Genomic DNA, 24527 nt, shown 5'->3' on the forward strand with positions numbered 1-24527 from the left:
TCTATCTGTCTATTTATTCTTGGTCTGTGTGTCTATCTGTCTCTTCGTCTGTCTTTTTGTGTTCGTCCGTCCACCTGTCTCCCCCTCTGTAGCCTCGACTCTGTGACACACGCCGAGATGTGTGCTCTTTTCCTCCCGGTTTTAGATGTGGTGTTTCAATTGGACGATGGATATCTGCCGGCCCACAAGCCACTGCTCATCTCAAGCTGTGACTGGATGGCAGCCATGTTTCGAGGATCCTTCATGGAGAGCTACATTGAGGAGGTGAGCAGAGCATCAACTAATACATAATTCATTTGAACAGGAGCTATGAGGTAATGTACGATAAGGAGAGATTGAAACAGATAATAAAATAGACTGATCTCCCACACTATCCCTGAACAAATGGGTAGTTCACCTAAAAATTACAATTCTGTCATCTTTTACTCACCCTCATGTTGTTCTATCACGTAAGACTTTCTTTGGTGGAACACAAAAGAAGATGTTAGGCAGAAAGTTAGCTTAAGTCACCATTTACTGTCACTGTATGGAAAACAGGCTGTTAAATGGGTTTGATTTAAAACTCGATAGAAAATTGGCCAACACTATTTCGCATTCATCAAAGTTTCACCAAAACGTATTTATGGAACCACAAAGTTTTGATGAGACTCAGTCACCTTGATCCTGACAGGTCCCACAAAAAATTGGCACAGGTAGTTAAAACTAGTCCATCTCTCTGACAGCCTGACCCACATTGGTAAAGCTTTCGACAGGAGACCATCTTATTCATATGAAAGAGTCAACAGCCCTGCGAGACTAAACAGGCCTCTGAGGGGAGCACTAAAGGCAGACAGATGCTGAGATGTTACCGGAGGACCTCAGACACTCATAGATATATCTGCTTTGTGTCTTTGCTCCTGTATCCAGAGGAGACATGGACGGAAACTATAGGGGGTCTATAAGAGTTTGTAAAGGTTTCTTATTTATTCTTTATAAGGATTAATGTTGTAGACCAACTGTAGGAGTTTGATCCAGTTTTGTCATCTCAGAATTACAGTACTGTGCAGTCTTTTTAAGATGCCACTAAAGATGTTTCACAAAAACTTTTGTCTTAAGATGGTTATTTATATTTTCAGCTTTAGTGTCAATAGGAAACATAAATTCTAGACTCCTAAACATTCCTTTTGCAAATAGAACAGAATAGAAGAACAGGGAGCCATGCAACAGATGGCATGACCCCCACAGAGCCCCCCCACTGGATATCGAGTCAGTCTGGGATTACATTTCCACCTGGTAATAAGATGCGTTTCGTGTGATCCGATCACATGTGGTCAAAACTGCATGCGTCCACATCGCATTTGAGGTGTAAATGGTAATCCGTCCTGTATGCATCCCGACAGCAGTGAAGCACCTCCCCTCACCTGTCAATCAACTGCTGTGCTAAAACAAGTGTTTAAACTTTGCCAGTTACGAGCGGCTTTAAAAGGAAATAACCATCCGATCGGAAAATGTAAAAAAAAAAGTGGATACATACAAAATCACGAGAGCTTCACGGATCTTCTTTAGTGTGTCTGATATCAACACAGATGACAAGCACAAACACCTGAAGCTCCTTTAATACAGGTAATCCACTAAAATAACGGATAATTCTGCTTGACATGTTGCATTTGTGCTTAGATTAAATTTCAACCGCATCTGGGAGAAACAGCACAGCATTTTGTTTTTATTTGATTTTTATTTCCGCTTTCTTTGTCTTTTCTGACTTTGTTGCACTTCATTATCATGCAGTAACACTGACATAGTGATTGATGTCGTCATGAAACAGAGACCCTGCCCTCCAAATCCAAACACAAGTGGTCACAGGAAGTGACCAGTTGTAAACAGCGATGTGTCTCACCTGACCACGTGATCGGATCACCGGAGTCGCATTGTAATACCAGGTGTAAATGGGGTCATGAAGGGACAGAAGCAATTGAGACAGCCTAAATAGATAGAAGAACAGTGCCAGAAAAGCTTGGAACATCCTATCTGCCAACAACCAGGTGTACCTAGGAGAATTGGTGCTATTTAGAAGGCATAAGTGGTCACACCAAATATTGATTTAGCTTTTTTTATGTTTACTGGACTTTGTATGACATTAATTGATAAATGAAAAATATTTATGCCATTATTTTTAAGAAATCCTCACTATGCAAAATTTTTCGCAAGTGCCTTAAATTTTTGTACAGTACTATAAATTAAGTATGTTGGCACATTTTAATGCATCAGAAGCTGTTTTATAATAGATGTACATTTAATAATTTTTTTGATAAACATAGAGTATGGGGAATCACAATATATTCTATATATGCTATATGGCCCTAAATCAGCACTGCTGTGAATACCTACGGCACTTGGCCTGCGGCCGAATCACAGCAGTGCTGATGTAGGGCCATATCGCACTCTTGCTTGTGTGATATTGCTTGTGTGTGTGTGTGTGTGTGTGTGTGTGTGTGTGTGTGTGTGTGTGTGTGTGTGTGTATATATACACACACACACACACACACACACACACACACACACACACACACACACACATAGTATATATAATTTATAAATATAAACTTCGGCCCCCAAGCAATGTCGCTTGGTCCAATCAGGCCCCATTGGAAGTGCCCCATTTAACAGGCTTCCTGACATTGCAACTGCACTTCTTCAAACACAAACACACACAAGTAGGTTTTTCTATCATGGTGGGGACATTCCATTGACTTTATTATTATTTTTATACTAATGTAATAGTATTTTCTATCCCCTAACCCTACCACTAAACCACACACAAGGCGTTTTTGCATCTTTAGATTTTAAATACAACATAATTTAGTATTAAGCTATTTTAAGACATGGGAACTGGTCCCCAAAATGAGAGTGATTTCAGGTTTTACTCTCCTTGTGGGGACATTTGGTTCCCGAAAAGTAGGCAAACCTATCACACACACAAGCACAGTTCCTGTGCTTTAGTTGTTGTTTAGTCGGTTTTTGTATGAGCGTACACACAGTAGCTGATGGCTCATATATCAACTGCTGCATCTCATATCATGTGGCAATGAAGTGAGCAATATGCTGACCGAAAAAATAAAAGAAAACTACCTGATCTACCTTGTCCAGGAAAATGTGTCTAAAATATGGCTCTCTAGGTCTTTTGTTTTGGAAATCTATATATATATATATATAGTGATTTCCCCATACTATGTTACCAGGCATTTTGGAAAAAGATTCTTTACCAGTGCATGAATGCGCAGTTCATAAAAAGTCTGAAAAACTTCCATCAAGAATAAAGGTAATGTTGTTGTCTTTAATGAAACTGCGGAAAACTCGAGTCTCCTCATTAGTCCAAGTGTACTTCTCCACTGTAAATTCTGTCATGTGACACTAAATTTTTTGCATTAATGCCATTTTTCTCAACAAAAAGTGTTTCCAAACTAGTTTTTCATGACATTTGATGCATCGACAAAGGATTTATGCGCTAAAGTTAAAATAAAAAATATTATGTTGTGAAATTTTATCAGTAGTTTGCTTTTCCATCATATATATTGGTACAAAATGTGATGTGCTAAACCTTTTTCCGAAACAAAATCCTTGGATAGAAACATAGTTATAGATATTTGGGAGCTATTTACTTTATTCAGTCAAAAGTACTACATTACCAAATGACAGTGTTGAGTAGATTACTTCTGAAATGTAATATTTTACTGATTACAAATTACACTATTATTATAATCAGTAATGTTATCTTTTTGATTGCTTCAATCTGATTACTTTTTCATACATACTGCATGTTTTGATAAATCTAATTTTAAGTGTATTAAGTACCAGTTTACATTAATTTCATTGAACATTAGTTAACATGAAATAAAAAAAAATGTAATCTAAAAAATGACATTTAAAAATGTAATTGAATTACAAGTACTTTATTTTTGTAATCTGATTATGTAATCCAGATTACATGTAGTCCATCACTGCTAAACGATCAGCATTCCACAACATATTTGATTTAATTACATATTGCAAATTTTTCTTTGGAATAATTCTTGCATATCACACTTCCTACTTGGGAAGTGTTTTCACTAAATTTAGCGCATGTACTTTTTATTCAAAACTATTAAATCAGGTGACAAAGGTAAGGTTTCACTGTATTCCTTTCGGAGCCATCTCAGCCACGCATAACTCTATCCAGGTCAATCCCATGCACGCTCTCTGATTTCCTTAGGCTACCAGCTGTCAGCTCAAGTTCTAGAAAGTCAAACTCCCTGAGGGCAGTGACTCAGGACCAAGCTGACCAACACAAGAGCTAGCGAGACAACTGCCTGGGTTATAGGTGCCCAGGCCTGGCGATGAAAAGGATCACCCTGTATAACATTACATGCATTAAAGGGATTTAGATTTACAGCACAGGCACAAACTGGTGCGGGAAAAAGGATACTTGCTGCTTTTCTATTCTGACAGCATTATTCTGACAGACTTAGAGTGTGTCACATAGAGAGCAAAACAAGGTGGCCAGAGACAGGTAAACTTGGTGCTAATTCGACTAGCTTGACAACTGAATTTGATTTTCACCTCTATTTTAGTTGAAACAGAATTGGTTTTCCATAACTTATATATACACCCTGAGTTACTTGTTATTAGGTTAATAGGTTACTCAATTACTTGTCATTAGGTTAATAAACATACCTTTAGGAGGCAGTACAAGTTTTGTTTATCATTTTTTCTTAATTGTGCAAAATGGACATACAGTAATTAATATAGAAACATTTGGTGTGTTAGAAATCCCATTAGGATGAAGTTACAGCTACAATTTCACAAGCGGGAAGAGGAGGTTTGTTAGGTTGCTTTTATTTGTGCAAATTGGCCATAAGTAATACGAGAACATTTGATGTATTTTTTCCCGTAGAAATCCCATTTGGAAAAACTAAATGGAAAGAGATGGTTTGTTAGATTGTCTTTAAACACTCTCAATAGACTCCTTTAGAAGGAGTGTTTTTGTTTCTTTAGAAATGCTGAAAGGATTTTTTAAATGCTCCACCAATGTTAATATACTGTTGAACAATTGGGCTTTGAGTATTTCATATCATGATGATGTGAGGCGAGGAGCAATCAAGCGACTTGGTCCCAGTTTGGGTCTCTGTTGGACTAGCACATTAGTGCAACCGTGAGCTGTGGTGAACAAAGCACTATTTTTAAAATGATGTGTTGAATAGAGCGAGGCCTTGTCACTCACTGTCTTTGTAGCAGCTGGCACAGAAGGTGTTGTATAACCAGATATAAAGCCCTTGCAAGACCTTAAATATTTAGAGTCTGTATGAATGTTTCACATCTAAAACCGCACATTATTGTTTCACATCAGTCCATGACGCAAGTCAAGAGTTGTCCTTGATTGAGCTACCACATGCACTCTTTACTATTCTAGTCCTGTGCAGAAATATCTCTCAAGGTTTTTGAGGTTATGCAGCACATACAGTACTTATTACTGAAGACTGTCTTCTTTAAAATTCACACACTGCCATGTCTGCATGTGCTACTTCCACATCTGAATGTTATTTATAGGTACATTACATGAAACTCAATTTGAGTCTCAGGAACTGATCAAAAAGTCCTGCCGTCTGCTTGAGACTGGTCTGTCTTTCTTTCTTTTCTTTTTTTTTTTTAAGCTTTTGTGCAAGGCAGGCAAAATTTGAACATTTGGCAGATGCTCAGGTGTCAGAATTCCTGTCAGCAGCATCATACATTTGAGTGTGATTAGCACAAGACTGAACAGAAGCTCATATGTGAGAAACTGTCACATTTCTCCCGTGAGAGAAAGATTATGTGAAAACAGAGATGAAGGTGAAGAATGTGTGGTTTCGTGTGCACTGCAATTGTTAGTTGATGAGGAGTCTGGTTGCTTTGATAGGTGACCACATAGACACACATAGCCTCAGGTCTTGACCTCTTTTCTTCACTGCGTAGCTTCTATGTAGTTTCATTGTTTTTCTTTAATTCTCTTGTGCATGTCAGGGTAGGGATGTCGAAAGTACCAGTATTTTAGTATCAATAAATAATAAAATGTCCTATCTTTCTACAGTATCATTGTATTCAATGTTTATCTGTTTTTTGTTGACTTTGTGATAGGGTCTCGGCCCACTTTTCATCCAAATTTTTGGGAATCCAAAAGAAATTATTATGGAAATATATTTTTGTTTAATATTACCAACAACAACTATTATTATGATTATTATGATGATGTTGATGATTATTATTATAAAACAATATTTGCAATATTTATGTAATTTTTTATAAGTAGTGGCATAGCTATGTGGGCCTTTATTTTCACAGAAGCTTTTATTTTGGTGGTACACTGAAAGAAATAGTAGAGTTAACAATGGCCTTGTAATTCAGAGAAATGCTCTCATCCACTTTTCTGACGATAAAAAAACAAGAGTTATGAGATTACTTTAGATTTGGATAGTAAACTTTTGCAGCCAAGCATATTTGGAATTACACAAATGTGCAATTAGTTAATCTAGAGCACTGTAAATTTAACACGCTTGCTTTAATATGCTTCGAGTATGTGTAATACAGTACAGAGAACAGAGCTGCGCACATACAGTAAGTGCAGCGAGCAGCGCATGCAGATTTATTTATTTAAATCGCTGTCTTTGCGGTTTCATAACCACATTACGTCATATCACGATTTCGATTTGATTTTGATTAATCATTCAGCCCTGACGCGTACTGTGCGCAAGACGTAGCGGCACGCAGACAACCAAAGTATACTTTGGCTTTTACTGAAATGAGCAATACTTGAAGGCTACCTGCAATTGTTTTATGTCCTACTGTCTTAAGAAACTACACCCACCTTTTGTCTTTCGGGTCTTTTTAACTCACCTTGAAAATGATTTAAAATGCATTAATTCTTGATTATTGTACAACAGCACTAAAGTCCCCCTTAACGAAAATCTGTTTTATTGCTGTCTCAAAGAGTTTAATGATAGAGGGGAAACATATTTAAAAAATTTTTTTTTTTTTATATATACAGGTGCTGGTCATATAATTAGAATATCATCAAAAAGTTGATTTTATTTCACTAATTCCATTCAAAAAGTGAAACTTGTATATTATATTCATTCATTACACACAGACTGATATATTTCAAATGTTTATTTCTTTTAATTTTGATGATTATAACTGACAACTAAGGAAAATCCCAAATTCAGTATCTCAGAAAATTAGAATATTGTGAAAAGGTTCAACATTGAAGACACCTGGTGCCACACTCTAATCAGCTAATTAACTCAAAACACCTGCAAAGGCCTTTAAATAGTCTCTCAGTCTAGTTCTGTACGCTACACAATCATGGGGAAGACTGCTGACTTGACAGTTGTCCAAAAGACAACCATTGACACGTTGCATAAGGAGGGCAAGACACAAAAGGTCATTGCAAAAGAGGCTGGCTGTTCACAGAGCTCTGTGTCCAAGCACATTAATAGAGAGGCGAAGGGAAGGAAAAGATGTGGTAGAAAAAAGTTTACAAGCAATAGGGATAACCGCACCCTGCAGAGGATTGTGAAACAAAACCCATTCAAAAATGTGGGGGAGAACCACTACGCACAGACGTATGCAAGACATGGGTTTCAGCTGTCGCATTCCTTGTGTCAAGCCACTCTTGAACAACAGACAGCGTCTGAAGCGTCTCGCCTGGGCTAAAGACAAAAAGGACTGGACTGCTGCTGAGTGGTCCAAAGTTATGTTCTCTGATGAAAGTAAATTTTGCATTTCCTTTGGAAATCAGGGTCCCAGAGTCTGGAGGAAGAGAGGAGAGGCACACAATCCACGTTGCTTGAGGTCCAGTGTAAAGTTTCCACAGTCAGTGATGGTTTGGGGTGCCATGTCATCTGCTGGTGTTGGTCCACTGTGTTTTCTGAGGTCCAAGGTCAACGCAGCCGTATACCAGGAAGTTTTAGAGCACTTCATGCTTCCTGCTGCTGACCAACTTTATGGAGATGCAGATTTCATTTTCCAACAGGACTTGGCACCTGCACACAGTGCCAAAGCAACCAGTATCTGGTTTAAGGACCATGGTATCCCTGTTCTTAATTGGCCAGCAAACTCGCCTGACCTTAACCCCATAGAAAATCTATGGGGTATTGTGAAGAGGAAGATGCGATATGCCAGACCCAACAATGCAGAAGAGCTGAAGGCCACTATCAGAGCAACCTGGGCTCTCATAACACCTGAGCAGTGCCACAGACTGATCGACTCCATGCCATGCCGCATTGCTGCAGTAATTCAGGCAAAAGGAGCCCCAACTAAGTATTGAGTGCTGTACATGCTCATACTTTTCATGTTCATACTTTTCAGTTGGCCAAGATTTCTAAAAATCCTTTCTTTGTATTGGTCTTAAGTAATATTCTAATTTTCTGAGATACTGAATTTGGGATTTTCCTTAGTTGTCAGTTATAATCATCAAAATTAAAATAAACATTTGAAATATATCAGTCTGTGTGTAATGAATGAATGTAATATACAAGTTTCACTTTTTGAATGGAATTAGTGAAATAAATCAACTTTTTGATGATATTCTAATTATATGACCAGCACCTGTATATATTAACAATTTTTAAAGGAAAAATTAAAAAACTTTGCGAACATTGGCAAAGGACGTCTCGTATTACATTTATTTCAATCACTTTTGGCACTTTATAATATCTCAACTATATTATAACAACTTCTGATTTATGCTACCTTTAGAAAAGGAACAGTGTAAATTTTAGTTACAATTTTAATACATACCTGTTTGACAATTGAATCTCCATTGAATTCTCCAGCAGTCAAAATGGACCCACTTTTGCATGCCCATTGCAGCAAATCCATTCCTACTAACTTATGTCAAACAATTTGTTGTAGTGTTACAAGGGTTTAGGAAGACACTGCAGGGTGTTTTCTGCCATCTAGTGTTTAAGGAGAAAACAACATCTGATGGGTCATCTGTGTACCCTATCATCATCTTAGCAAACTTATTTACTAACCTACAGTATTCCCTGTTTAAAACCTCGTTTGAGAGTAAAGTCTGCAATTTGTTGGAAAGGTGCAGTACTCAGTCGAGCAGGTGAGAGAGCTAGAGAACAGTATGTGGTAAGGGGCTAAATTTGAGAAAATTTGTATATTCAGTTCAAATTTAATTTCAAGCTGAATAACATCCAGAAGTCAGAAGGTGAAAGACACAACTGATTATTTGCATATGGGTCAAAATTAACCCATTAAGACAATGGAAATAAAATGTTTCTTTCTTTCTTGACGGTCTTGTCAGTCACAATGTTTGGTTCCAGTACCAAAAACTGTATTTATAAAATATTCTTTAGCTGTGTCGAAAATGGCCCTAGGACAATAAGAGGGTTGATATAATTTGGTAATATTTCATGTTTAACTTTTTAAATAAAGTAGTTTGTTTTTGCTCTGGAGATTTGTGGAGAGAATTTTTAAATTTAACTGAGATTGACTGGAATTTTGCGTTCATGACAACCCTATTCCAGAGTCATTGTCCTTACATACAGGTGCATCTCAATAAATTAGAATGTCGTGGAAAAGTTCATTTTATTTTAGTAATTCAACTCAAATTGTGAAACTCGTGTATTAAATAAATTCAATGCACACAGACTGAAGTAGTTTAAGTCTTTGGTTCTTTTAATTGTGATGATTTTGGCTTACATTTAACAAAAACCCACCAATTCACTATCTCAAAAAATTAGAATATGGTGACATGCCAATCAGCTTATCAACTCAAAACACCTGCAAAGGTTTCCTGAGCCTTCAAAATGGTCTCTCAGTTTGGTTCACTGGGCTACACAATCATGGGGAAGACTGCTGATCTGACAGTTGTCCAGAAGACAATCATTGACACCCTTCACAAGGAGGGTAAGCCACAAACATTCATTGCCAAAGAAGCTGGCTGTTCACAGAGTGCTGTATCCAAGCATGTTAACAGAAAGTTGAGTGGAAGGAAAAAGTGTGGAAGAAAAAGATGCACAACCAACCGAGAGAACCACAGCCTTATGAGAATTGTCAAGCAAAATCGATTCAAGAATTTGGGTGAACTTCACAAGGAATGGACTGAGGCTGGGGTCAAGGCATCAAGAGCCACCACACACAGACGTGTCAAGGAATTTGGCTACAGTTGTTGTATTCCTCTTGTTAAGCCACTCCTGAACCACAGACAACGTCAGAGGCGTCTTACCTGGGCTAAGGAGAAGAAGAACTGGACTGTTGCCCAGTGGTCCAAAGTCCTCTTTTCAGATGAGAGCAAGTTTTGTATTTCATTTGGAAACCAAGGTCCTAGAGTCTGGAGGAAGGGTGGAGAAGCTCATATCCCAAGTTGCTTGAAGTCCAGTGTTAAGTTTCCACAGTCAGTGATGATTTGGGGTGCAATGTCATCTGCTGGTGTTGGTCCATTGTATTTTTTGAAAACCAAAGTCACTGCACCCGTTTACCAAGACATTTTGGAGCACTTCATGCTTCCTTCTGCTGACCAGCTTTTTAAAGATGCTGATTTCATTTTCCAGCAGGATTTGGCACCTGCCCACACTGCCAAAAGCACCAAAAGTTGGTTAAATGACCATGGTTTTGGTGTGCTTGACTGGCCAGCAAACTCACCAGACCTGAACCCCATAGAGAATCTATGGGGTATTGTCAAGAGGAAAATGAGAAACAAGAGACCAAAAAATGCAGATGAGCTGAAGGCCACTGTCAAAGAAACCTGGGCTTCCATACCACCCCAGCAGTGCCACAAACTGATCACCTCCATGCCACGCCGAATTGAGGCAGTAATTAAAGCAAAAGGAGCCCCTACCAAGTATTGAGTACATACACAGTAAATGAACATACTTTCCAAAAGGCCAACAATTCACTAAAAATGTTTTTTTTATTGGTCTTATGATGTATTCTAATTTGTTGAGATAGTGAATTGGTGGGTTTTTGTTAAATGTGAGCCAAAATCATCACAATTAAAAGAACCAAAGACTTAAACTACTTCAGTCTGTGTGTATTGAATTTATTTAATACACGAGTTTCACAATTTGAGTTGAATTACTGAAATAAATGAACTTTTCCATGACATTCTAATTTATTGAGATGCACCTGTATGCTAATTCTTGAGTTTGATGTGTTTGAATATGTTAGGAGGATTTGAGCCGACAGAATTTCCAATCATTCAAAGCACCATTTTTATCTTTAGGGTTTAACAGGAAGTTGCCGATTGTGTCCCCTCTGCATCTTTTAAGTCTGCCCTTTAGCCATAATGAGAGGCCATATTCACACTGACATTCTGTTAATTGGCTTTGAGACAGGCAGGTGAAGGGCACCCCTAAGGCTTCTGAAGTAGTGCTGAGTGTCATCTTGCTACCACCCAATGTACCGTCTATGACATATGGAATATGTGTCGGCTTAAGGTCACAGGCTCCTACCCTACAAACTCCAATTTATATATGACGGAAACAGGTTAGACTGTGTGGCGACAGTTAAGGCCAAGACATTCAGAAGTACACTGGGGCGGACTGGGACTAAAAAGTGGCCCTGGACTTTCTGGCCCAGAGCGGCCCACCAAACCCAACCCGCAACACACCACACCACACCGGCTCATTGATTTCATTTTCTGGCTCAATTTCACATTTTTGTGTTTGAAAAAAGAAAAGAAAAAAGACATTTCTATTGACTGCTAGTCATGACAATGAGCCCCACAGTGCAAACATTTTCATAACTTTAAAACATATGAAACCACTGTAAATGTGATGAGTTTTTTTTTAGAAAAAGCACTAAAAATAAGCACTTTATAGCTCAGACAAATAACATTTCTTTTTTTCCAACCTACAGATGTTAGGTTAAAATGTACATGAAAGTACAAGTCAGCATCTCTTCAAAGTTTTTAAAGATCTTAATCACCTTTCAGCTTTTTTCTAGAAGTGCAAATAAACTATTGTCTTAGTTAATATGAGGTTGTGGAAACAACAAGTATAATAATAATATATTATATACAGTATGAATATATAGCTGTACAATATCATAAAATGTGGTTTAAAATAGTTAGATTAAGAAAGTGTCACACAGCAGGATGACAATGCTTAAAATTTCATGTCAATTACTCGCATAACTATGTGTAAATGTTTATTTTTAAAAATCAGTGAAAACAAATTTGGCCAGAATATGTACATATACACATCGAAATATATGTAAAAATAAATAAATAAACAAACATACCTTTTAAAGTGTAGATTTTTGCAGATATTTTGCAAATTAATTGCTCATGGTTTCACTCTGTGAGTTTGTTGCATCTTTAATCTGCAGTGTTTTAATTCCTTCCCCAGATTATTCTTGAGAAAAAGTGAAAAGCCTAATGCTTTTACAAGCACTGTTTCTGCTATCCGTTAAACAAAGTAAGCCTCAAAGACTCAAATAGCCACAAAGTAATATTTTTCATGACTTATTTTCAACATTTTTATCAGACGAGTGCATTATTCAGCAAGCCACACTTCAGCTCCCTGCGGTATTAATAAATTATGCAAATTACTATGTACTGTTCATAGCTTTACTGTTTGCTGATTTTATTTCTACTGCTGTTATTGAATTTGTTGTAACTTGCAGTTATTTGTCATTTTGTGATCATTCAGTGCTCATCTTATACTTAATATGTTGTCTTTGGTTGTCACCATTATTGTGATTTGTGTGTCAAATAATGAGTTCTACGCAAAGTACGGAGTTTATGCACACGTGGAAATATGCTACGATGTGTAATTTCAAAATAAAAGCCATTCTATTACTTTATTTTATAGAGTCTTTTGTATATTCACTCTGTAATGGGGTCCGCATGGGCATGTTGGAGCCCAGGGTGGCCGCCTATATAGCCTGTAGGACGGGCCTGTACTTGTGCAGCAATGTGCTGGCCTAAATTACCCAGCGAAAATCAGGGAAAATGCCCGGTGCTCCCGATGGCCAATCTGCACCTGGAAGTACATACGGAAGTACATGTGTACTCTCGTAAAGTTTGTTTCTGGCCTTATACTGTTTGATGTATTTCAAGTCTTGTTCTTGTTCCAGTTTCCTTTTCAACTCACGACCCCCTGCCTCGAGTACCTATTGCCCAGGATTGTCAATGTAGAGGACAAACCCCTTCACATGATAAAGATACACAACTGTACACGTATGTGCTCTAAGCTTTTACTCCTCAGGGTAACGTCAGAGCTAATTAAATCCACTGCATCCTGTCCTAATTCACAGAGAAACAACTGCTTAGTCTTGAGTAAGGCAACAGCATGCGGAGAAGGTTGCCATGGATTGATTCACAGGCCCGGCACTTTCCTCTTTGTGTCCCTGCTGAAGCTCTCCCATAATTTCTTGGCCGTTCCTTGGAGCTGAAAGCTTGCTTTTGTTTGCTCTCCACCCTCCAGCCAAAACAGAGTCCAAACAAAAGCTCTCCCTTTTAGCTTTGGTTTATACGATTTTGGATATGAGTGAGTGATGTTTGGATGGAGGCAGATGATGTCATGTGACCTCCAGGGATCTCACGAGTTTCACATGATGCCCTGCAGAACTCACCGATTTGATCCAGATTCCTTGACTGACTCTCTCTTCGAAGAGTCCAGGTTATTCTGTCTGAAATGGAGATATTTCAGTATCGAGTCTTTTTGAAGTTGATTTTATTGTTGCTTTTATCTTTCCAAAACTTGTCCAAATTTCCATGTTCTTTTAGGGTGAATCACTGCCTTTTGTAGGTCTGCATGTATATTCTAGGGATAAAAATTGCACCATTAATGTAAGGAAAGATATTATTCTGTACTTATGGTCTGAAATGAGGAGTTCAAGGCACTACCGGTTATCAGGTCCTATGCCAATCTATTCATCAGCCTGATGAAGAGCATTTAGCTCAAAATGTCACATTTGCTTTTTCTGTGGTGAGCTCATTACATTTATTTGGGAGCAACAGTGTGCCAACTTTGTTGTGAGTTTTTATGGATGTATATTTTTGGGATGTGCACCTGGATTCAAAACTTTGTTTGGACGTGCATGCTTTCTACGATCTCTGATTCTCCTATGCCAATCTAAGGGCATGCAACAGGTTATCAACTTGGCTCTCATAATTCTCCAAATTTGTTTTGTAAAGCATATTCTATGTTCACTGTGATATGATGACAGTCCTGTAGGCTGGCTTTTTGGCTCTGGTTTAAGCAGAGGCCAGAATTCCTGTAGTGACAAGCCCACAGAGTTATTTTTCCGCAACTTTAAGCTGAGACTGTCAATGGTTTCACACAGTGCTTTAATCTCCTAAAGGATGAAAGACCCCTTGTGGAGGCTGCTGCCCTCGCCCTTCTATCGCCCTCCCAGACCCCTTCCTCCGTGAGCCACATACGTCCCCTTCTGACCACTTTCCTGGCTGCTTCGGGTCCTATCATGTCAACATGAAGGCCTCCTCTAATGGTCAGCGGCCAGGACCATGCAGGTCTCAATAGGGAAGAGTTACTGAGCAGATTGTTTCATCCCTGGATCAATCTGTCTCTCGAGTTTCCATGTCCTGGAGATGAGCTATGAATAAACATCCTTCAACACGGGTTATGAAATCTGTTCATTTAAGTTTGCTCGACGTGGGCTTTTGTTAATAACTCTGAACTGAGATACTTTGGGTATTTTATGCTAACCAACTAACTTTTGTCTTTCTGTGTTTTTTCATTGTCTTTTTGTAAGGTGTCTATCCCAAACACCAGTTGTGCTTGTATGAGAGCAGTCCTGGAGTTTCTCTACTGTGGCTTATTGACACCAGGTCCTGAACTGGAGCCAATGGACCTTATAATACTGGCCAACCGCCTCTGTCTTCCCCGCCTTGTTGCTCTAACAGGTATGCTTGGTAATGGCTGTTTGTTTACCTGGAGGCAGACAGTGTACTGTAAAATACTACTGTATTATTCAGTGGTTAATGGGGCTGGGGAGAAAAAAAGGTTTTCAGTATAGTACTTTGAGCATGGATTTGCTAAGCTCTGATACTGTCATTTGGATCTGTAAAATTAACACCTGTCATACACAAAATGTTGGATAGGTCACCCAGAAATATTCTGTCACTATTCCCTCACCCCTGTTGCATATGACTTTTCTTTCTTCTGTGGAATGCAAAAGAAGTCACCATTCACTTTCATTTAATCTTTTTTTCCATGCAATGAATGTGAATGGTGATGAAACTAACATTCTGCTTTTTCTTACTTGGCATATAAATAGGTTTAGGTGAGAAGCAACCTGAAATTTAAGTCATTTTTCAGAGAAAATCTTGACGTCCATTCCGCCCTCAAAAAAACTATAAGAGAAGCTTGTTCATGCTCGATCAGAATTTGCAGTGTGTAGTGCTAAAACAACAAAGTTCTTGTGTGAACACACATGCCATTCTCTTATGCACTCAAAAAAACGCAACGGACATCAAGATTTTAACCGAAAAATTACTTGAATTTTGTGTATTTGAATTGTATGCCTTCAGAAGACATGGAATAAGACTTGAAAGACTTGGATATAGTAATTCAACTTGTCAAAGCTACCAAACATAAGACCAGCCCACAACCATCAAAAATTAATATCTGTTACGCCTTGTTTTCAGGCCAGGGGGTCAGTATTTCATTAATCTTTAATTTGGTTGGTGGACCACAAAGATAATTTCCTACTGGAGATAAATATATTTGTGTAGTAATACATATTGTATTGTGATATCCTTGCAAATATCCATTGTTTTTGCATATAATACAACATTTAAATCTGTCACATGCTGAACAGCAGCATATTTGTGAAAGATACACCAGTGAGGTGAGATGTGAGATTTGTTTGTCACTGTTGACAATTTTGTTGTCATGGAATATTTTGTTAACTGTTAAGCCTCATGGCTGACATATTAACACTTGTTTTGTGGTGTTTTGCCATGGTCTACAGAGCAACATGCCATTGAGGAGCTGTTGCAGCTGTCTGTTAAAGGAGTGGACATTGATGGACAGGTGCTGGCCTATGTGGAGATGGCTCAGGTAATATTAATAAACATGAAGTAAACAAAGACATGAACAGTATGCAGAACACACTAATGTCAAGTAATGAAGTGGCTATATAACAAATGGAGCACATTACAGAATAAAAATTCATTCATAGCCTACTTTTATTCTAGTTCAAAGGAGGTACAGACTTTGCTTTTTAAATTAGCCTCATTGAGGAAAAAAAAAAAATCACGCTTTGATTTTGTCTTCCAACTCTGCTTTCTGTCTGCTGTAGTTCCACAATGCCAAACAGCTCTCTGCCTGGTGTCTACATCACATCTGCACTAACTACAATAATGTTTGCCGCAAATTCCCCAAAGACATGAAGACCATGTCTCCTGGTAAGGACACATCCATTGCCTGGAGCACCTTTTGAAGAAGTGTTCTTAAAAGAGTTGTTCACCCCAAAGTGATAATTCTGTCAGCATTTACCAACCCTCATGTCTTTCTGAACTGGTTTGACTCTTTCTTCCGTGGAACACAAAAGAAGAAATTTTGAATTACTGTATGTGATGGTTTTTCTTTTCCATGCAATTACAAGAAATGGGGACTAGAGTTTAAGTTTCAAAAAGGAGCAAAAAGCACCATAATAGTATCATAAATGTGGTCCATATGAGCTCTATTCCAAGTCTTCTGAAGCCATACAATAGCTTTGTGTGATGAAAGACCAAAATTTAAGTCATTATACACTGAAACTCTTGGCAGCCACCTAGCTCTGTTCATATGAGACGTAGTGATATGCGTTTCATAAACGCAAATTTCTTTTTCGATATTTCCAATTAATCATTTGATCCCTTTCTTAAAACCAGTCAGAATTATCTGTCTGATCAGTTCAACTCACTGACTCAACTATCCATTCACAGCGTTTATCAAGCGAACTCAGGCCACATCCACTATAACATCTTTTTCTTTATATTTTGGCCTTCCGCCCACACTGATACAGCGTTTCTGACAGCGAAAACTGAGCTTTTCGAAAATGCTGTCCCAAGTGGATGAGTTTGAAATGCTGTTTTTGCGTTGTAGTGTGGACAGGGAAAATGGAAATATCTGAAAACTATGACGTATTTGTTGTCACATGATCCATTCAACCCAAAACAATCAAGTTGGTGGCCTATGTTTTAGCAGCATTGTGCCTGCTATTCACTTTGATAGTGTTCCTAAAGATAAATGTTCCTTTGCACAACCTTCACATTGCGTTTCAAGCCGTACATGGAACAGGGATTTTTCGCATGCGCAGTAAGGGGATTTAAGTATTTTCATATGTTTCAGTGTGGACAAGCAACTTTCTGGAAAATGTTTGAAAATGGCAGTATGGACGGAGAGCGTTTCGAAAACGAAAACGCCTTTCAAATTTATCTGGATTAATGTGGACGTAGCCTTACTGAAAAGGAAGAATAACAACTTAAATATCAGTCTGTTCCTCACACAAAGCTATCAAATATCTTCAGAGGTCGTATGGACCACTTTTATGATACTTTTATAGTGCTTTTGCATCCTTTTTTAAGCTTGAACGCTTTGGTCCCCATTCATTGTAACTTCATGGAAAAGAGCAACAAGTACATTCTTCAATATTTCTCCTTTTGTGCTCTACGAAAGAAATAAATGACCTGGAATTACATAAGGGTGGGTAAAAAAATATCAGAATTTTCATTTTTGGTGAACATTTCTTTTAGTATTGTGCATTTGTTGTCCTTTATTGCCATCTATGTTTCCCTAATTTTCACATTTTTCCTTCCAGAGAACCAGAAACATTTTGAGAAGAATCGCTGGCCACCTGTCTGGTTCCTCAAGGAGGAAGACCGCTATCTGCGCTCTCAAAAAGAGCGAGAGCGTGAGGAAGAGATCTTACGCAAGCAGCACACCAAACGGAGCTGGTGCTTCTGGAGACATCCATCCTCCTCAGCACCCCATATTTCTTGAGGGTTTACTTCCATCCATCCATCCATCCATTGATCCATTCAACCACCCCCTCCCTAACCCTCACCCATATCCATCCAGAGGCATGTAGGCTGAGCCTGGGGGAGCTCTGTATCTGTATACAATTTGTCCATCCTGGCTGATGGACGTTAATCTGGGACCTCTGAATTTTTGCCTTCCCTCCCCAACCTGGGTCTAAATGGGTGGCCCTACGCATAAGTGTCTCCAGATTGGAGAAAGACTTGAATCTTTCTCACTCTAAATCTCACTATGCGAATGCAACAGGTGTGAGGTCTCGCCACAGGATCATGAAGGGAATGCCATCAGTGAAGTGGATTGCTTTCACCTCTTCAGACTGTTACTGTTATACATACACACACTCACACCGGCACCTTGTCTAAGCGCTGGCGCCCAGGCAGATGGATGCTGCATGGTGCTGCTGTGTTGAGCTTTTTCTGCGAGACCTATTTCTGGGAAAACCATCATTTTCAATGCATACTATCTGAAATGCAGCTCAAGCTTTGAATACAACTAGCAACTAAAATGGTGGCAGGGATATATAAATTATTTTGTTAAAATAAGGGGTAGTAATTGCCCCTCTTTCAAACCTATGTCTTGCCTACATTCTCACTAAAAGATATCTCTAGTTTGGATCTTTCATTGCCCCATATTGGCTCTGCATACCAATTGTGTTGCCTACTGAAGAACTGTTTTCAATTTAAATAGTTTTTTGTGTAATTAACACTTCTTAAAGCAGTTGACCAGGGGCAGGAACAGAAGGGTTGCATAGTTTGCGTCTGTCACTCATAAAAGCTCTTAAAAAAACAAAACAAAAAAACACCAAAGACAGACATGTCATTTAGACACAAACGCCTTACCAAAATCTACTGAAACAAGACAAAACTTGACAGCAAGTGAACTACTAAAATTAGGGCTATTTTTACCACTGCCATGAGAGTATTAATCACAGCTGTTGTGTGATTTTCTGTTTTAGTGAGTTGATTAATTCCTGTGATATATGTCCACTAATGAGCTTCTCGACTTGCTTGCCTTCCACCTCCACCACTGGGGGGCGCCCATGCCTTCTGAGTTAACCCTTCTTTACAACATATTAGTTACTAATAAGTTTCACAATCATAGTTCAGATACATACATCTGTGCAGTTCAGAATCCATGCAAAATACACACATTGTAGTACTACTTTTTAAAATTTTGGCTATAGTGAAACATGTCTGATAAACCATAAAGTTGATTGTGATGTTTCATATTCTATGCTAAAAACAAATCTGCTCCCCGCTGGTATTCCTCTGATCCTCTACCTCTGCTGTTAGCTAAAAAGAAGGAGAGGTAGAAACTATTAACCCTGTAGTGTTTGATATGTTGCAATGTGATGCTTCATGGTTAGAATCTCAATTTGCACTTTACACATGCAGGTAAAATTAATTGGTGCTCAGGATTAGCCTGCTAAACATCAAAGTGTTCAACCACTCTCTTATGTCTTTCTACAAGTTTACCTGTTTGACAATCTTAATAACAGAATAGCCTGACATAAGCTGTAAATTCAAAGTGCATATTTCTTTTTTTTTTTATTATTATTATAAGCTTTAATGATTTTAATTTTGAGCATTGTACTTTGTTAAAACAGGTTTTGTGGTTAAATTGACACTGTGGTTAAATTAATGCACCCGTTTCTCTCAACTTGGTTCGTTCTTTTTTAGATGTGCATGCGCTGGGAAGCATTTGTCAGAATCCACATTGAATCTGAATGCCAGAGCCTGTCTGAACTGCCTTCCATCTAAAATATGAGTGCCTATGACCATGTTAAACTTTCCCCTTCTACATCCAAGTAGACTCATTCTTTAATTATTTCTCTGCAAAGCATGTTTGTTCTGCCTGTTTTGTGCCTTTGAACAAGAGTTTTATTAATTGCTACTTTGGAGGTGAAAGAGAAATCTGAGATATTTAAGTTTTTCATGGCACCTTTTTCTATTTCTGGCACTCTGATTTTGCTTCCTCAAGGCTGCATCCTGCTCTTCTCACCAGACAAGTTGAAATCATCAACAGCTACAAAAATAGACACGCAGAGCCCATGTGCACTTACAGGCCGATCTGCACACAAATAATGAATACATTTTTAAAAAGAAGATGAAAATGGAGGGCAGATACTTTCCGTCTGTATGCTATCATTGTTTGCGTCTCAAAAAAATAATTTTTAATCAGTATTTTTACCTTGTTTTCCATTTAAAAATATCAACATCTTAAAACAAGATACATTTGTTTGAAGTAAAATTGTAAGAAATAAGAATAATGTATCTTAAGTTGGGTTTTTTTTCTCCTTGTTTTAAAGGGATAGTTCACCCAAAAATGAAAATTCTCTCATCATTCAGTCAACCTCATCCCCGATGTGACTTTTTTCTGCAGAACACAAACAAAGATTAGAAGAATATCTCAGATTTGTAGGTCCATACAATGCAAGTGAATGATGACCAGACCTTTCAAGCTAAAAAAAAAAAAAAAAAAAAAAAAAGGCAGCATAAAATTAATCCATACGACTCTAGTGGTTTTATATATGTCTTCTAATGTGAAGCAGTCACTTTGGGTGAGAAGAAACCGATCAATATTTAAATCCTTTTTTTAACTTAAAAAAAATATTGATCTATTTCTTACCCACACGTATCACATCACTTCTGAAGATATGGATTTAACCACTGGAGTCTTATGGATTACTTTATGCTGCTTTTATGTGCTTTTTGGACCTTCAAAAGTTCTGGCCACCATTCACTTGCATTGTATGGACCTACAGAGCTGAAATATTCTTTAAATAATCTTTGTGTTTAGCAGAAGAAAGAAAGTCATAAACATCTGGTATGGCATGAGGGTGAGTAAAAAAAGGGTGAACTATCCCTTTAAGCATAAATCGAACATTTAGTGAGGATTATGGTTAATAAGAAAAACACATAATTTCCCAATGGGGTAGATATTTTAATATTCTTTAAACAGTTTTGCTCCTCAAGTGTTTTAATTATGTTTAATTAATTTTACTGAGAAAAATAATACAAAAAACTCAGATTAAATAAATTTTTTTGTGTGATCAAAGGTTTTTACATTTAACTATCCCTCAGAAAATTATTTAATTGGCACTTTATAGAATCATTCCACTGTCCGCAAATACTTTTTATAATAATACAACTTCTGCCGTATTTATGGGGCAAACAAATTATTGATTGTTTATAGAAGCACTCACAAAGATACTACACCTATGGGCTCTATAATTAGTAGAATGAGGAATGTATGCCTTTACGGTTTATTTGCAGACTGGCTCTGCAAAGAATTCTGTACTTAATCACAGCTCTTCTGTTCTGGATAGCTGCTATCTGCCAATAAAAGATGCTCTAGGTCTTTGCATTGGCTTCTTGAGCTAAGTTAAAGAAATATCAACCCATAAAAGTAAATTAGATGCTTAGAGAACACTAAAACTAATAAAAATACTACAAACATCAGCATACTTCTTGGGATGGAAAGCTTTGTTGCCGTGGTGATTTCGGGCTTGTTAGCACTTTTTTTTTTTTAAAGGTTTGGTCTGCCTGTGATTTGCATGGCATTGACTGTTTTTACACTATGGCTTTTTAAAAGAGGTTACATTTTGTAGCATTGAACGTTTTTCTTCCATTAAAATGGTGCTTCTGATGGCCCCATATATTTCGTGCTTACGGGAAAGAGAAAAAAACAACTCTCATGCTTTCAATAAGACTTTGATGTCTGTTGTTGAAGGCTTCAAAGTCTTTGTGCTTTAATCAAATATGCCTTCGTTAACTCTTGATTCACATGTGACTATTTATTTCAGTACCATTAAGGAGGTTTAGTTTCATATAAACAGTATTAGAGAGGACCCATTTGCCCTTAATGTGAGTTTTAAGAGGAGACGTTGGTTTAGGCACTCAACAGTGGCTCTAACAACATTAAAAGATTCCTGCTAACAGTATACCTGTTTGTTAGATATGCACTTTAGCTTAAAATTTGATACAAAGTTCTTTCAATTTAACAATAATCGTCTTGAGTGCAAACTGTAAAGTATTTATCAGTGCACGTTTACAGGTAAGATGTGCATGGTAGTGGTGTAAATGAATGCTAGCTTGGGGGTTAGCATGTAGTTATGTATAATGATAGCTTTCATTATTATGGAATTAATGCATTTTGTCTTTTTGAAAAAGAATAGATATATGATCCATCCAGAACGCTCATATGTAATTTTGAATAATTGTCAGTAAGTCAATGGTGTAAGGCAGGGGTGTCAAACTCGGTTCCTGGAGGGCCACAGTCCAGCAGAGTTTAGCTCCAACCCTAATTAAACACACCTGAAGCAGCTAATCAAGGTCTTCAGGAGTGCTTGAAGATTACAAGGAGGCATTTTGGAGCAGGGCTGGAACTAAACTCTGCAGGCTGCGGCCTTCCAGGAATTGATTTTGACACCCCTGGTGTAAGGGGTGAAATGTTGCACATCATGTTTTGTTTTTTTGTTTTCTTTTCAATATGACTTTGGTTTAGGTATTTAGGTTTTGTTTTTTTTCTCAAAGTACTAACGCCAGAGAGCAGTTACTGTTCATTTGTATTTTTTTTTCTCAACTGAAAATGTTAACCACTTACTGCTTGTAAAATGTAATACTGACCTGATTTCTTGGGCAGAGACCACTTCAAACCCTCCTCAGTTCCCTCTGTTTTAACACAGAACCAGCTTTCTATCTTTGTAATGTACTTTGAAATCCACCCTCTCCATTAAAGAAAAGGGTTGTATTGCATCTCTGATAAATGAATAAGTCAATTACAATGAAGCACTTAGTTCCCTTGACAGACAATGTCCCTCTTCACACTTGTGGTGAGGTGTTCTGTCTAAGTGGTCCTTGCCATTTTTCATCCTCTTAAGGTAAGGGCCGTGTTCCTCACTGCCTGTTCGGTTGACCCCTCCCTTGACCTCTCTTCCTCTTTCAAATCTGTGACTTTTTAAAGCTGTTTTGCACTTTGTGGTTTTCTTTTTTTTAACTGTTAAATTTAAAGGAATATTGTTTCTTGTCCTGAACCAGAAAGTTTATGTTACTGTTCTGTAATTATTGTTCTTGTTCTGAACCAGAAAAGGCACACACACCATACACACTATTAAGGGCTTTTAAAATACGAAATCAGAATGTTTTTGCTGCTGTTGCAAAAAACAAAACAAAAAATTTATTGAATCCTTTGTAATATTTTTAAACAACTGTGATTTGTACAAAATGGAGCAAAAAAGAAAAAAAAGGGGGGGTTGGATAAAGGTTATCTGTTTCAGTATTTTAATGTTCGCTTGGCTTTTAATAAAACTTAACTGAACTATTCAAACTCATTCATTCATGTGTGTTCTCTGTTTGGTATTTAATGTATGTTTGGTTAACAACTGATTTGAAAACTATTGAAATATATCAATTTCATAGTCTCAACTGAGATTCTCATGTTATGAACATTTACTTGTAAAATATAAAAGAGCCGTTATTCTCAACCAGGGGGCCAGGGCCCACTGGGGGGCCTCCCAAACTTACAAGGGGGTCCAGATTATTGAAAGTAAGTTATATTACAATAATTATATATAACTTAATGCTAAAAAATAAAAATAAAAAATCAAGATAAAGGCCATATAAACTGTTTTGCACACACACACTTATAAATGGACAGTTCTGGAACCATCTGGAGTCAAGAAATTAATTGTGATGGAGCCTTTTCACAGACCTGTTTTGACTCGTTTCCACCTTCTGTAGCAATCTTTTTTTATATTTCCAATTTTAAATATATTTAGTGTAAATTGATAACATTGTACTATTATATTACCCTGGAATAAGTTTAAAAAAAATCAGTTACCTTAGCTGCAATGAGGCTTCTAACACAGCTGCTGAGGGAGTGACAGAAAATTTGGCCTGTTTCTCTCTTCTTACTGATGATTTCCAGTGCTGTATATTTTTATCTTCTTTTGCAAAGCTGTGAAAGCATAATCATTGATTTTTTTTTTCTTTTGCTGTTGCAGCAAACAAGCAAAAATTAAATTTGCTGCTGTCTCCCATTCACCGCCATTCAAGTTTAGCCAACTATTTTGTTTAGCTTCGTGAACGCGGACATGTGAAAAGGGTCCATTAATAGACCTTTTTCACAGACTGTGAAGACACGTTTCCGCCTTATTTAGTTGCGTGAATCTAGCAAACTTTTTTATATTATAATTTAAAAAAAATATTTATTGTAATTTTATAACATTATGCTTTGTGATAAATTACCCTGGAATTAGTTTCAAAAAACGAATTACCACAGCTGCGAGGGGGTGTCTATTGCAGATGCTGAGAGAGTGACAGTAAATTTTGGCATCTTCTCACATTTTACCGTCTTAATCCACCGTTTTCTCTCTCTCTCTCTCTCTCTCTCTCTCTCTCTCTCTCTCTCTCTCTCTCTCTCTCTATAAATCTTCTGGAAAGTCATTCAAACGTAATAGTGGACTTTTTCTTTTGCTCTTGGAACAAATAGATAAGTGAAAATAATTTTTGCTGTGGTCTCCCATTCACTCCC

At 37.6% G+C, this 24527-nt stretch overlaps 1 protein-coding gene across 4 annotated transcripts in view; it reads left to right on the top strand.

Annotated features, from left to right (window-relative positions):
• The window catches only part of rhobtb4 (Rho related BTB domain containing 4), an 85637-nt gene extending 62312 nt beyond the window's left edge, over positions 1 to 23325 (top strand). For all 4 annotated transcript variants that reach the window (XM_051662051.1, XM_051662061.1, XM_051662069.1 and 1 more), the window contains 5 exons: positions 146 to 264; positions 14722 to 14872; positions 15943 to 16031; positions 16273 to 16378; positions 17776 to 23325. In XM_051662051.1, the coding sequence (XP_051518011.1) occupies positions 146 to 264; positions 14722 to 14872; positions 15943 to 16031; positions 16273 to 16378; positions 17776 to 17957 (647 nt within the window). In that variant the 3' untranslated portion in view covers positions 17958 to 23325. The remainder of the gene's footprint in view (positions 1 to 145; positions 265 to 14721; positions 14873 to 15942; positions 16032 to 16272; positions 16379 to 17775) is intronic.
• Positions 23326 to 24527: the final 1202 nt, after the last annotated feature.

Source organism: Myxocyprinus asiaticus, chromosome 3, assembly GCF_019703515.2.
Source record: "Myxocyprinus asiaticus isolate MX2 ecotype Aquarium Trade chromosome 3, UBuf_Myxa_2, whole genome shotgun sequence".
Taxonomy (NCBI): Eukaryota; Metazoa; Chordata; class Actinopteri; order Cypriniformes; family Catostomidae; genus Myxocyprinus; species Myxocyprinus asiaticus.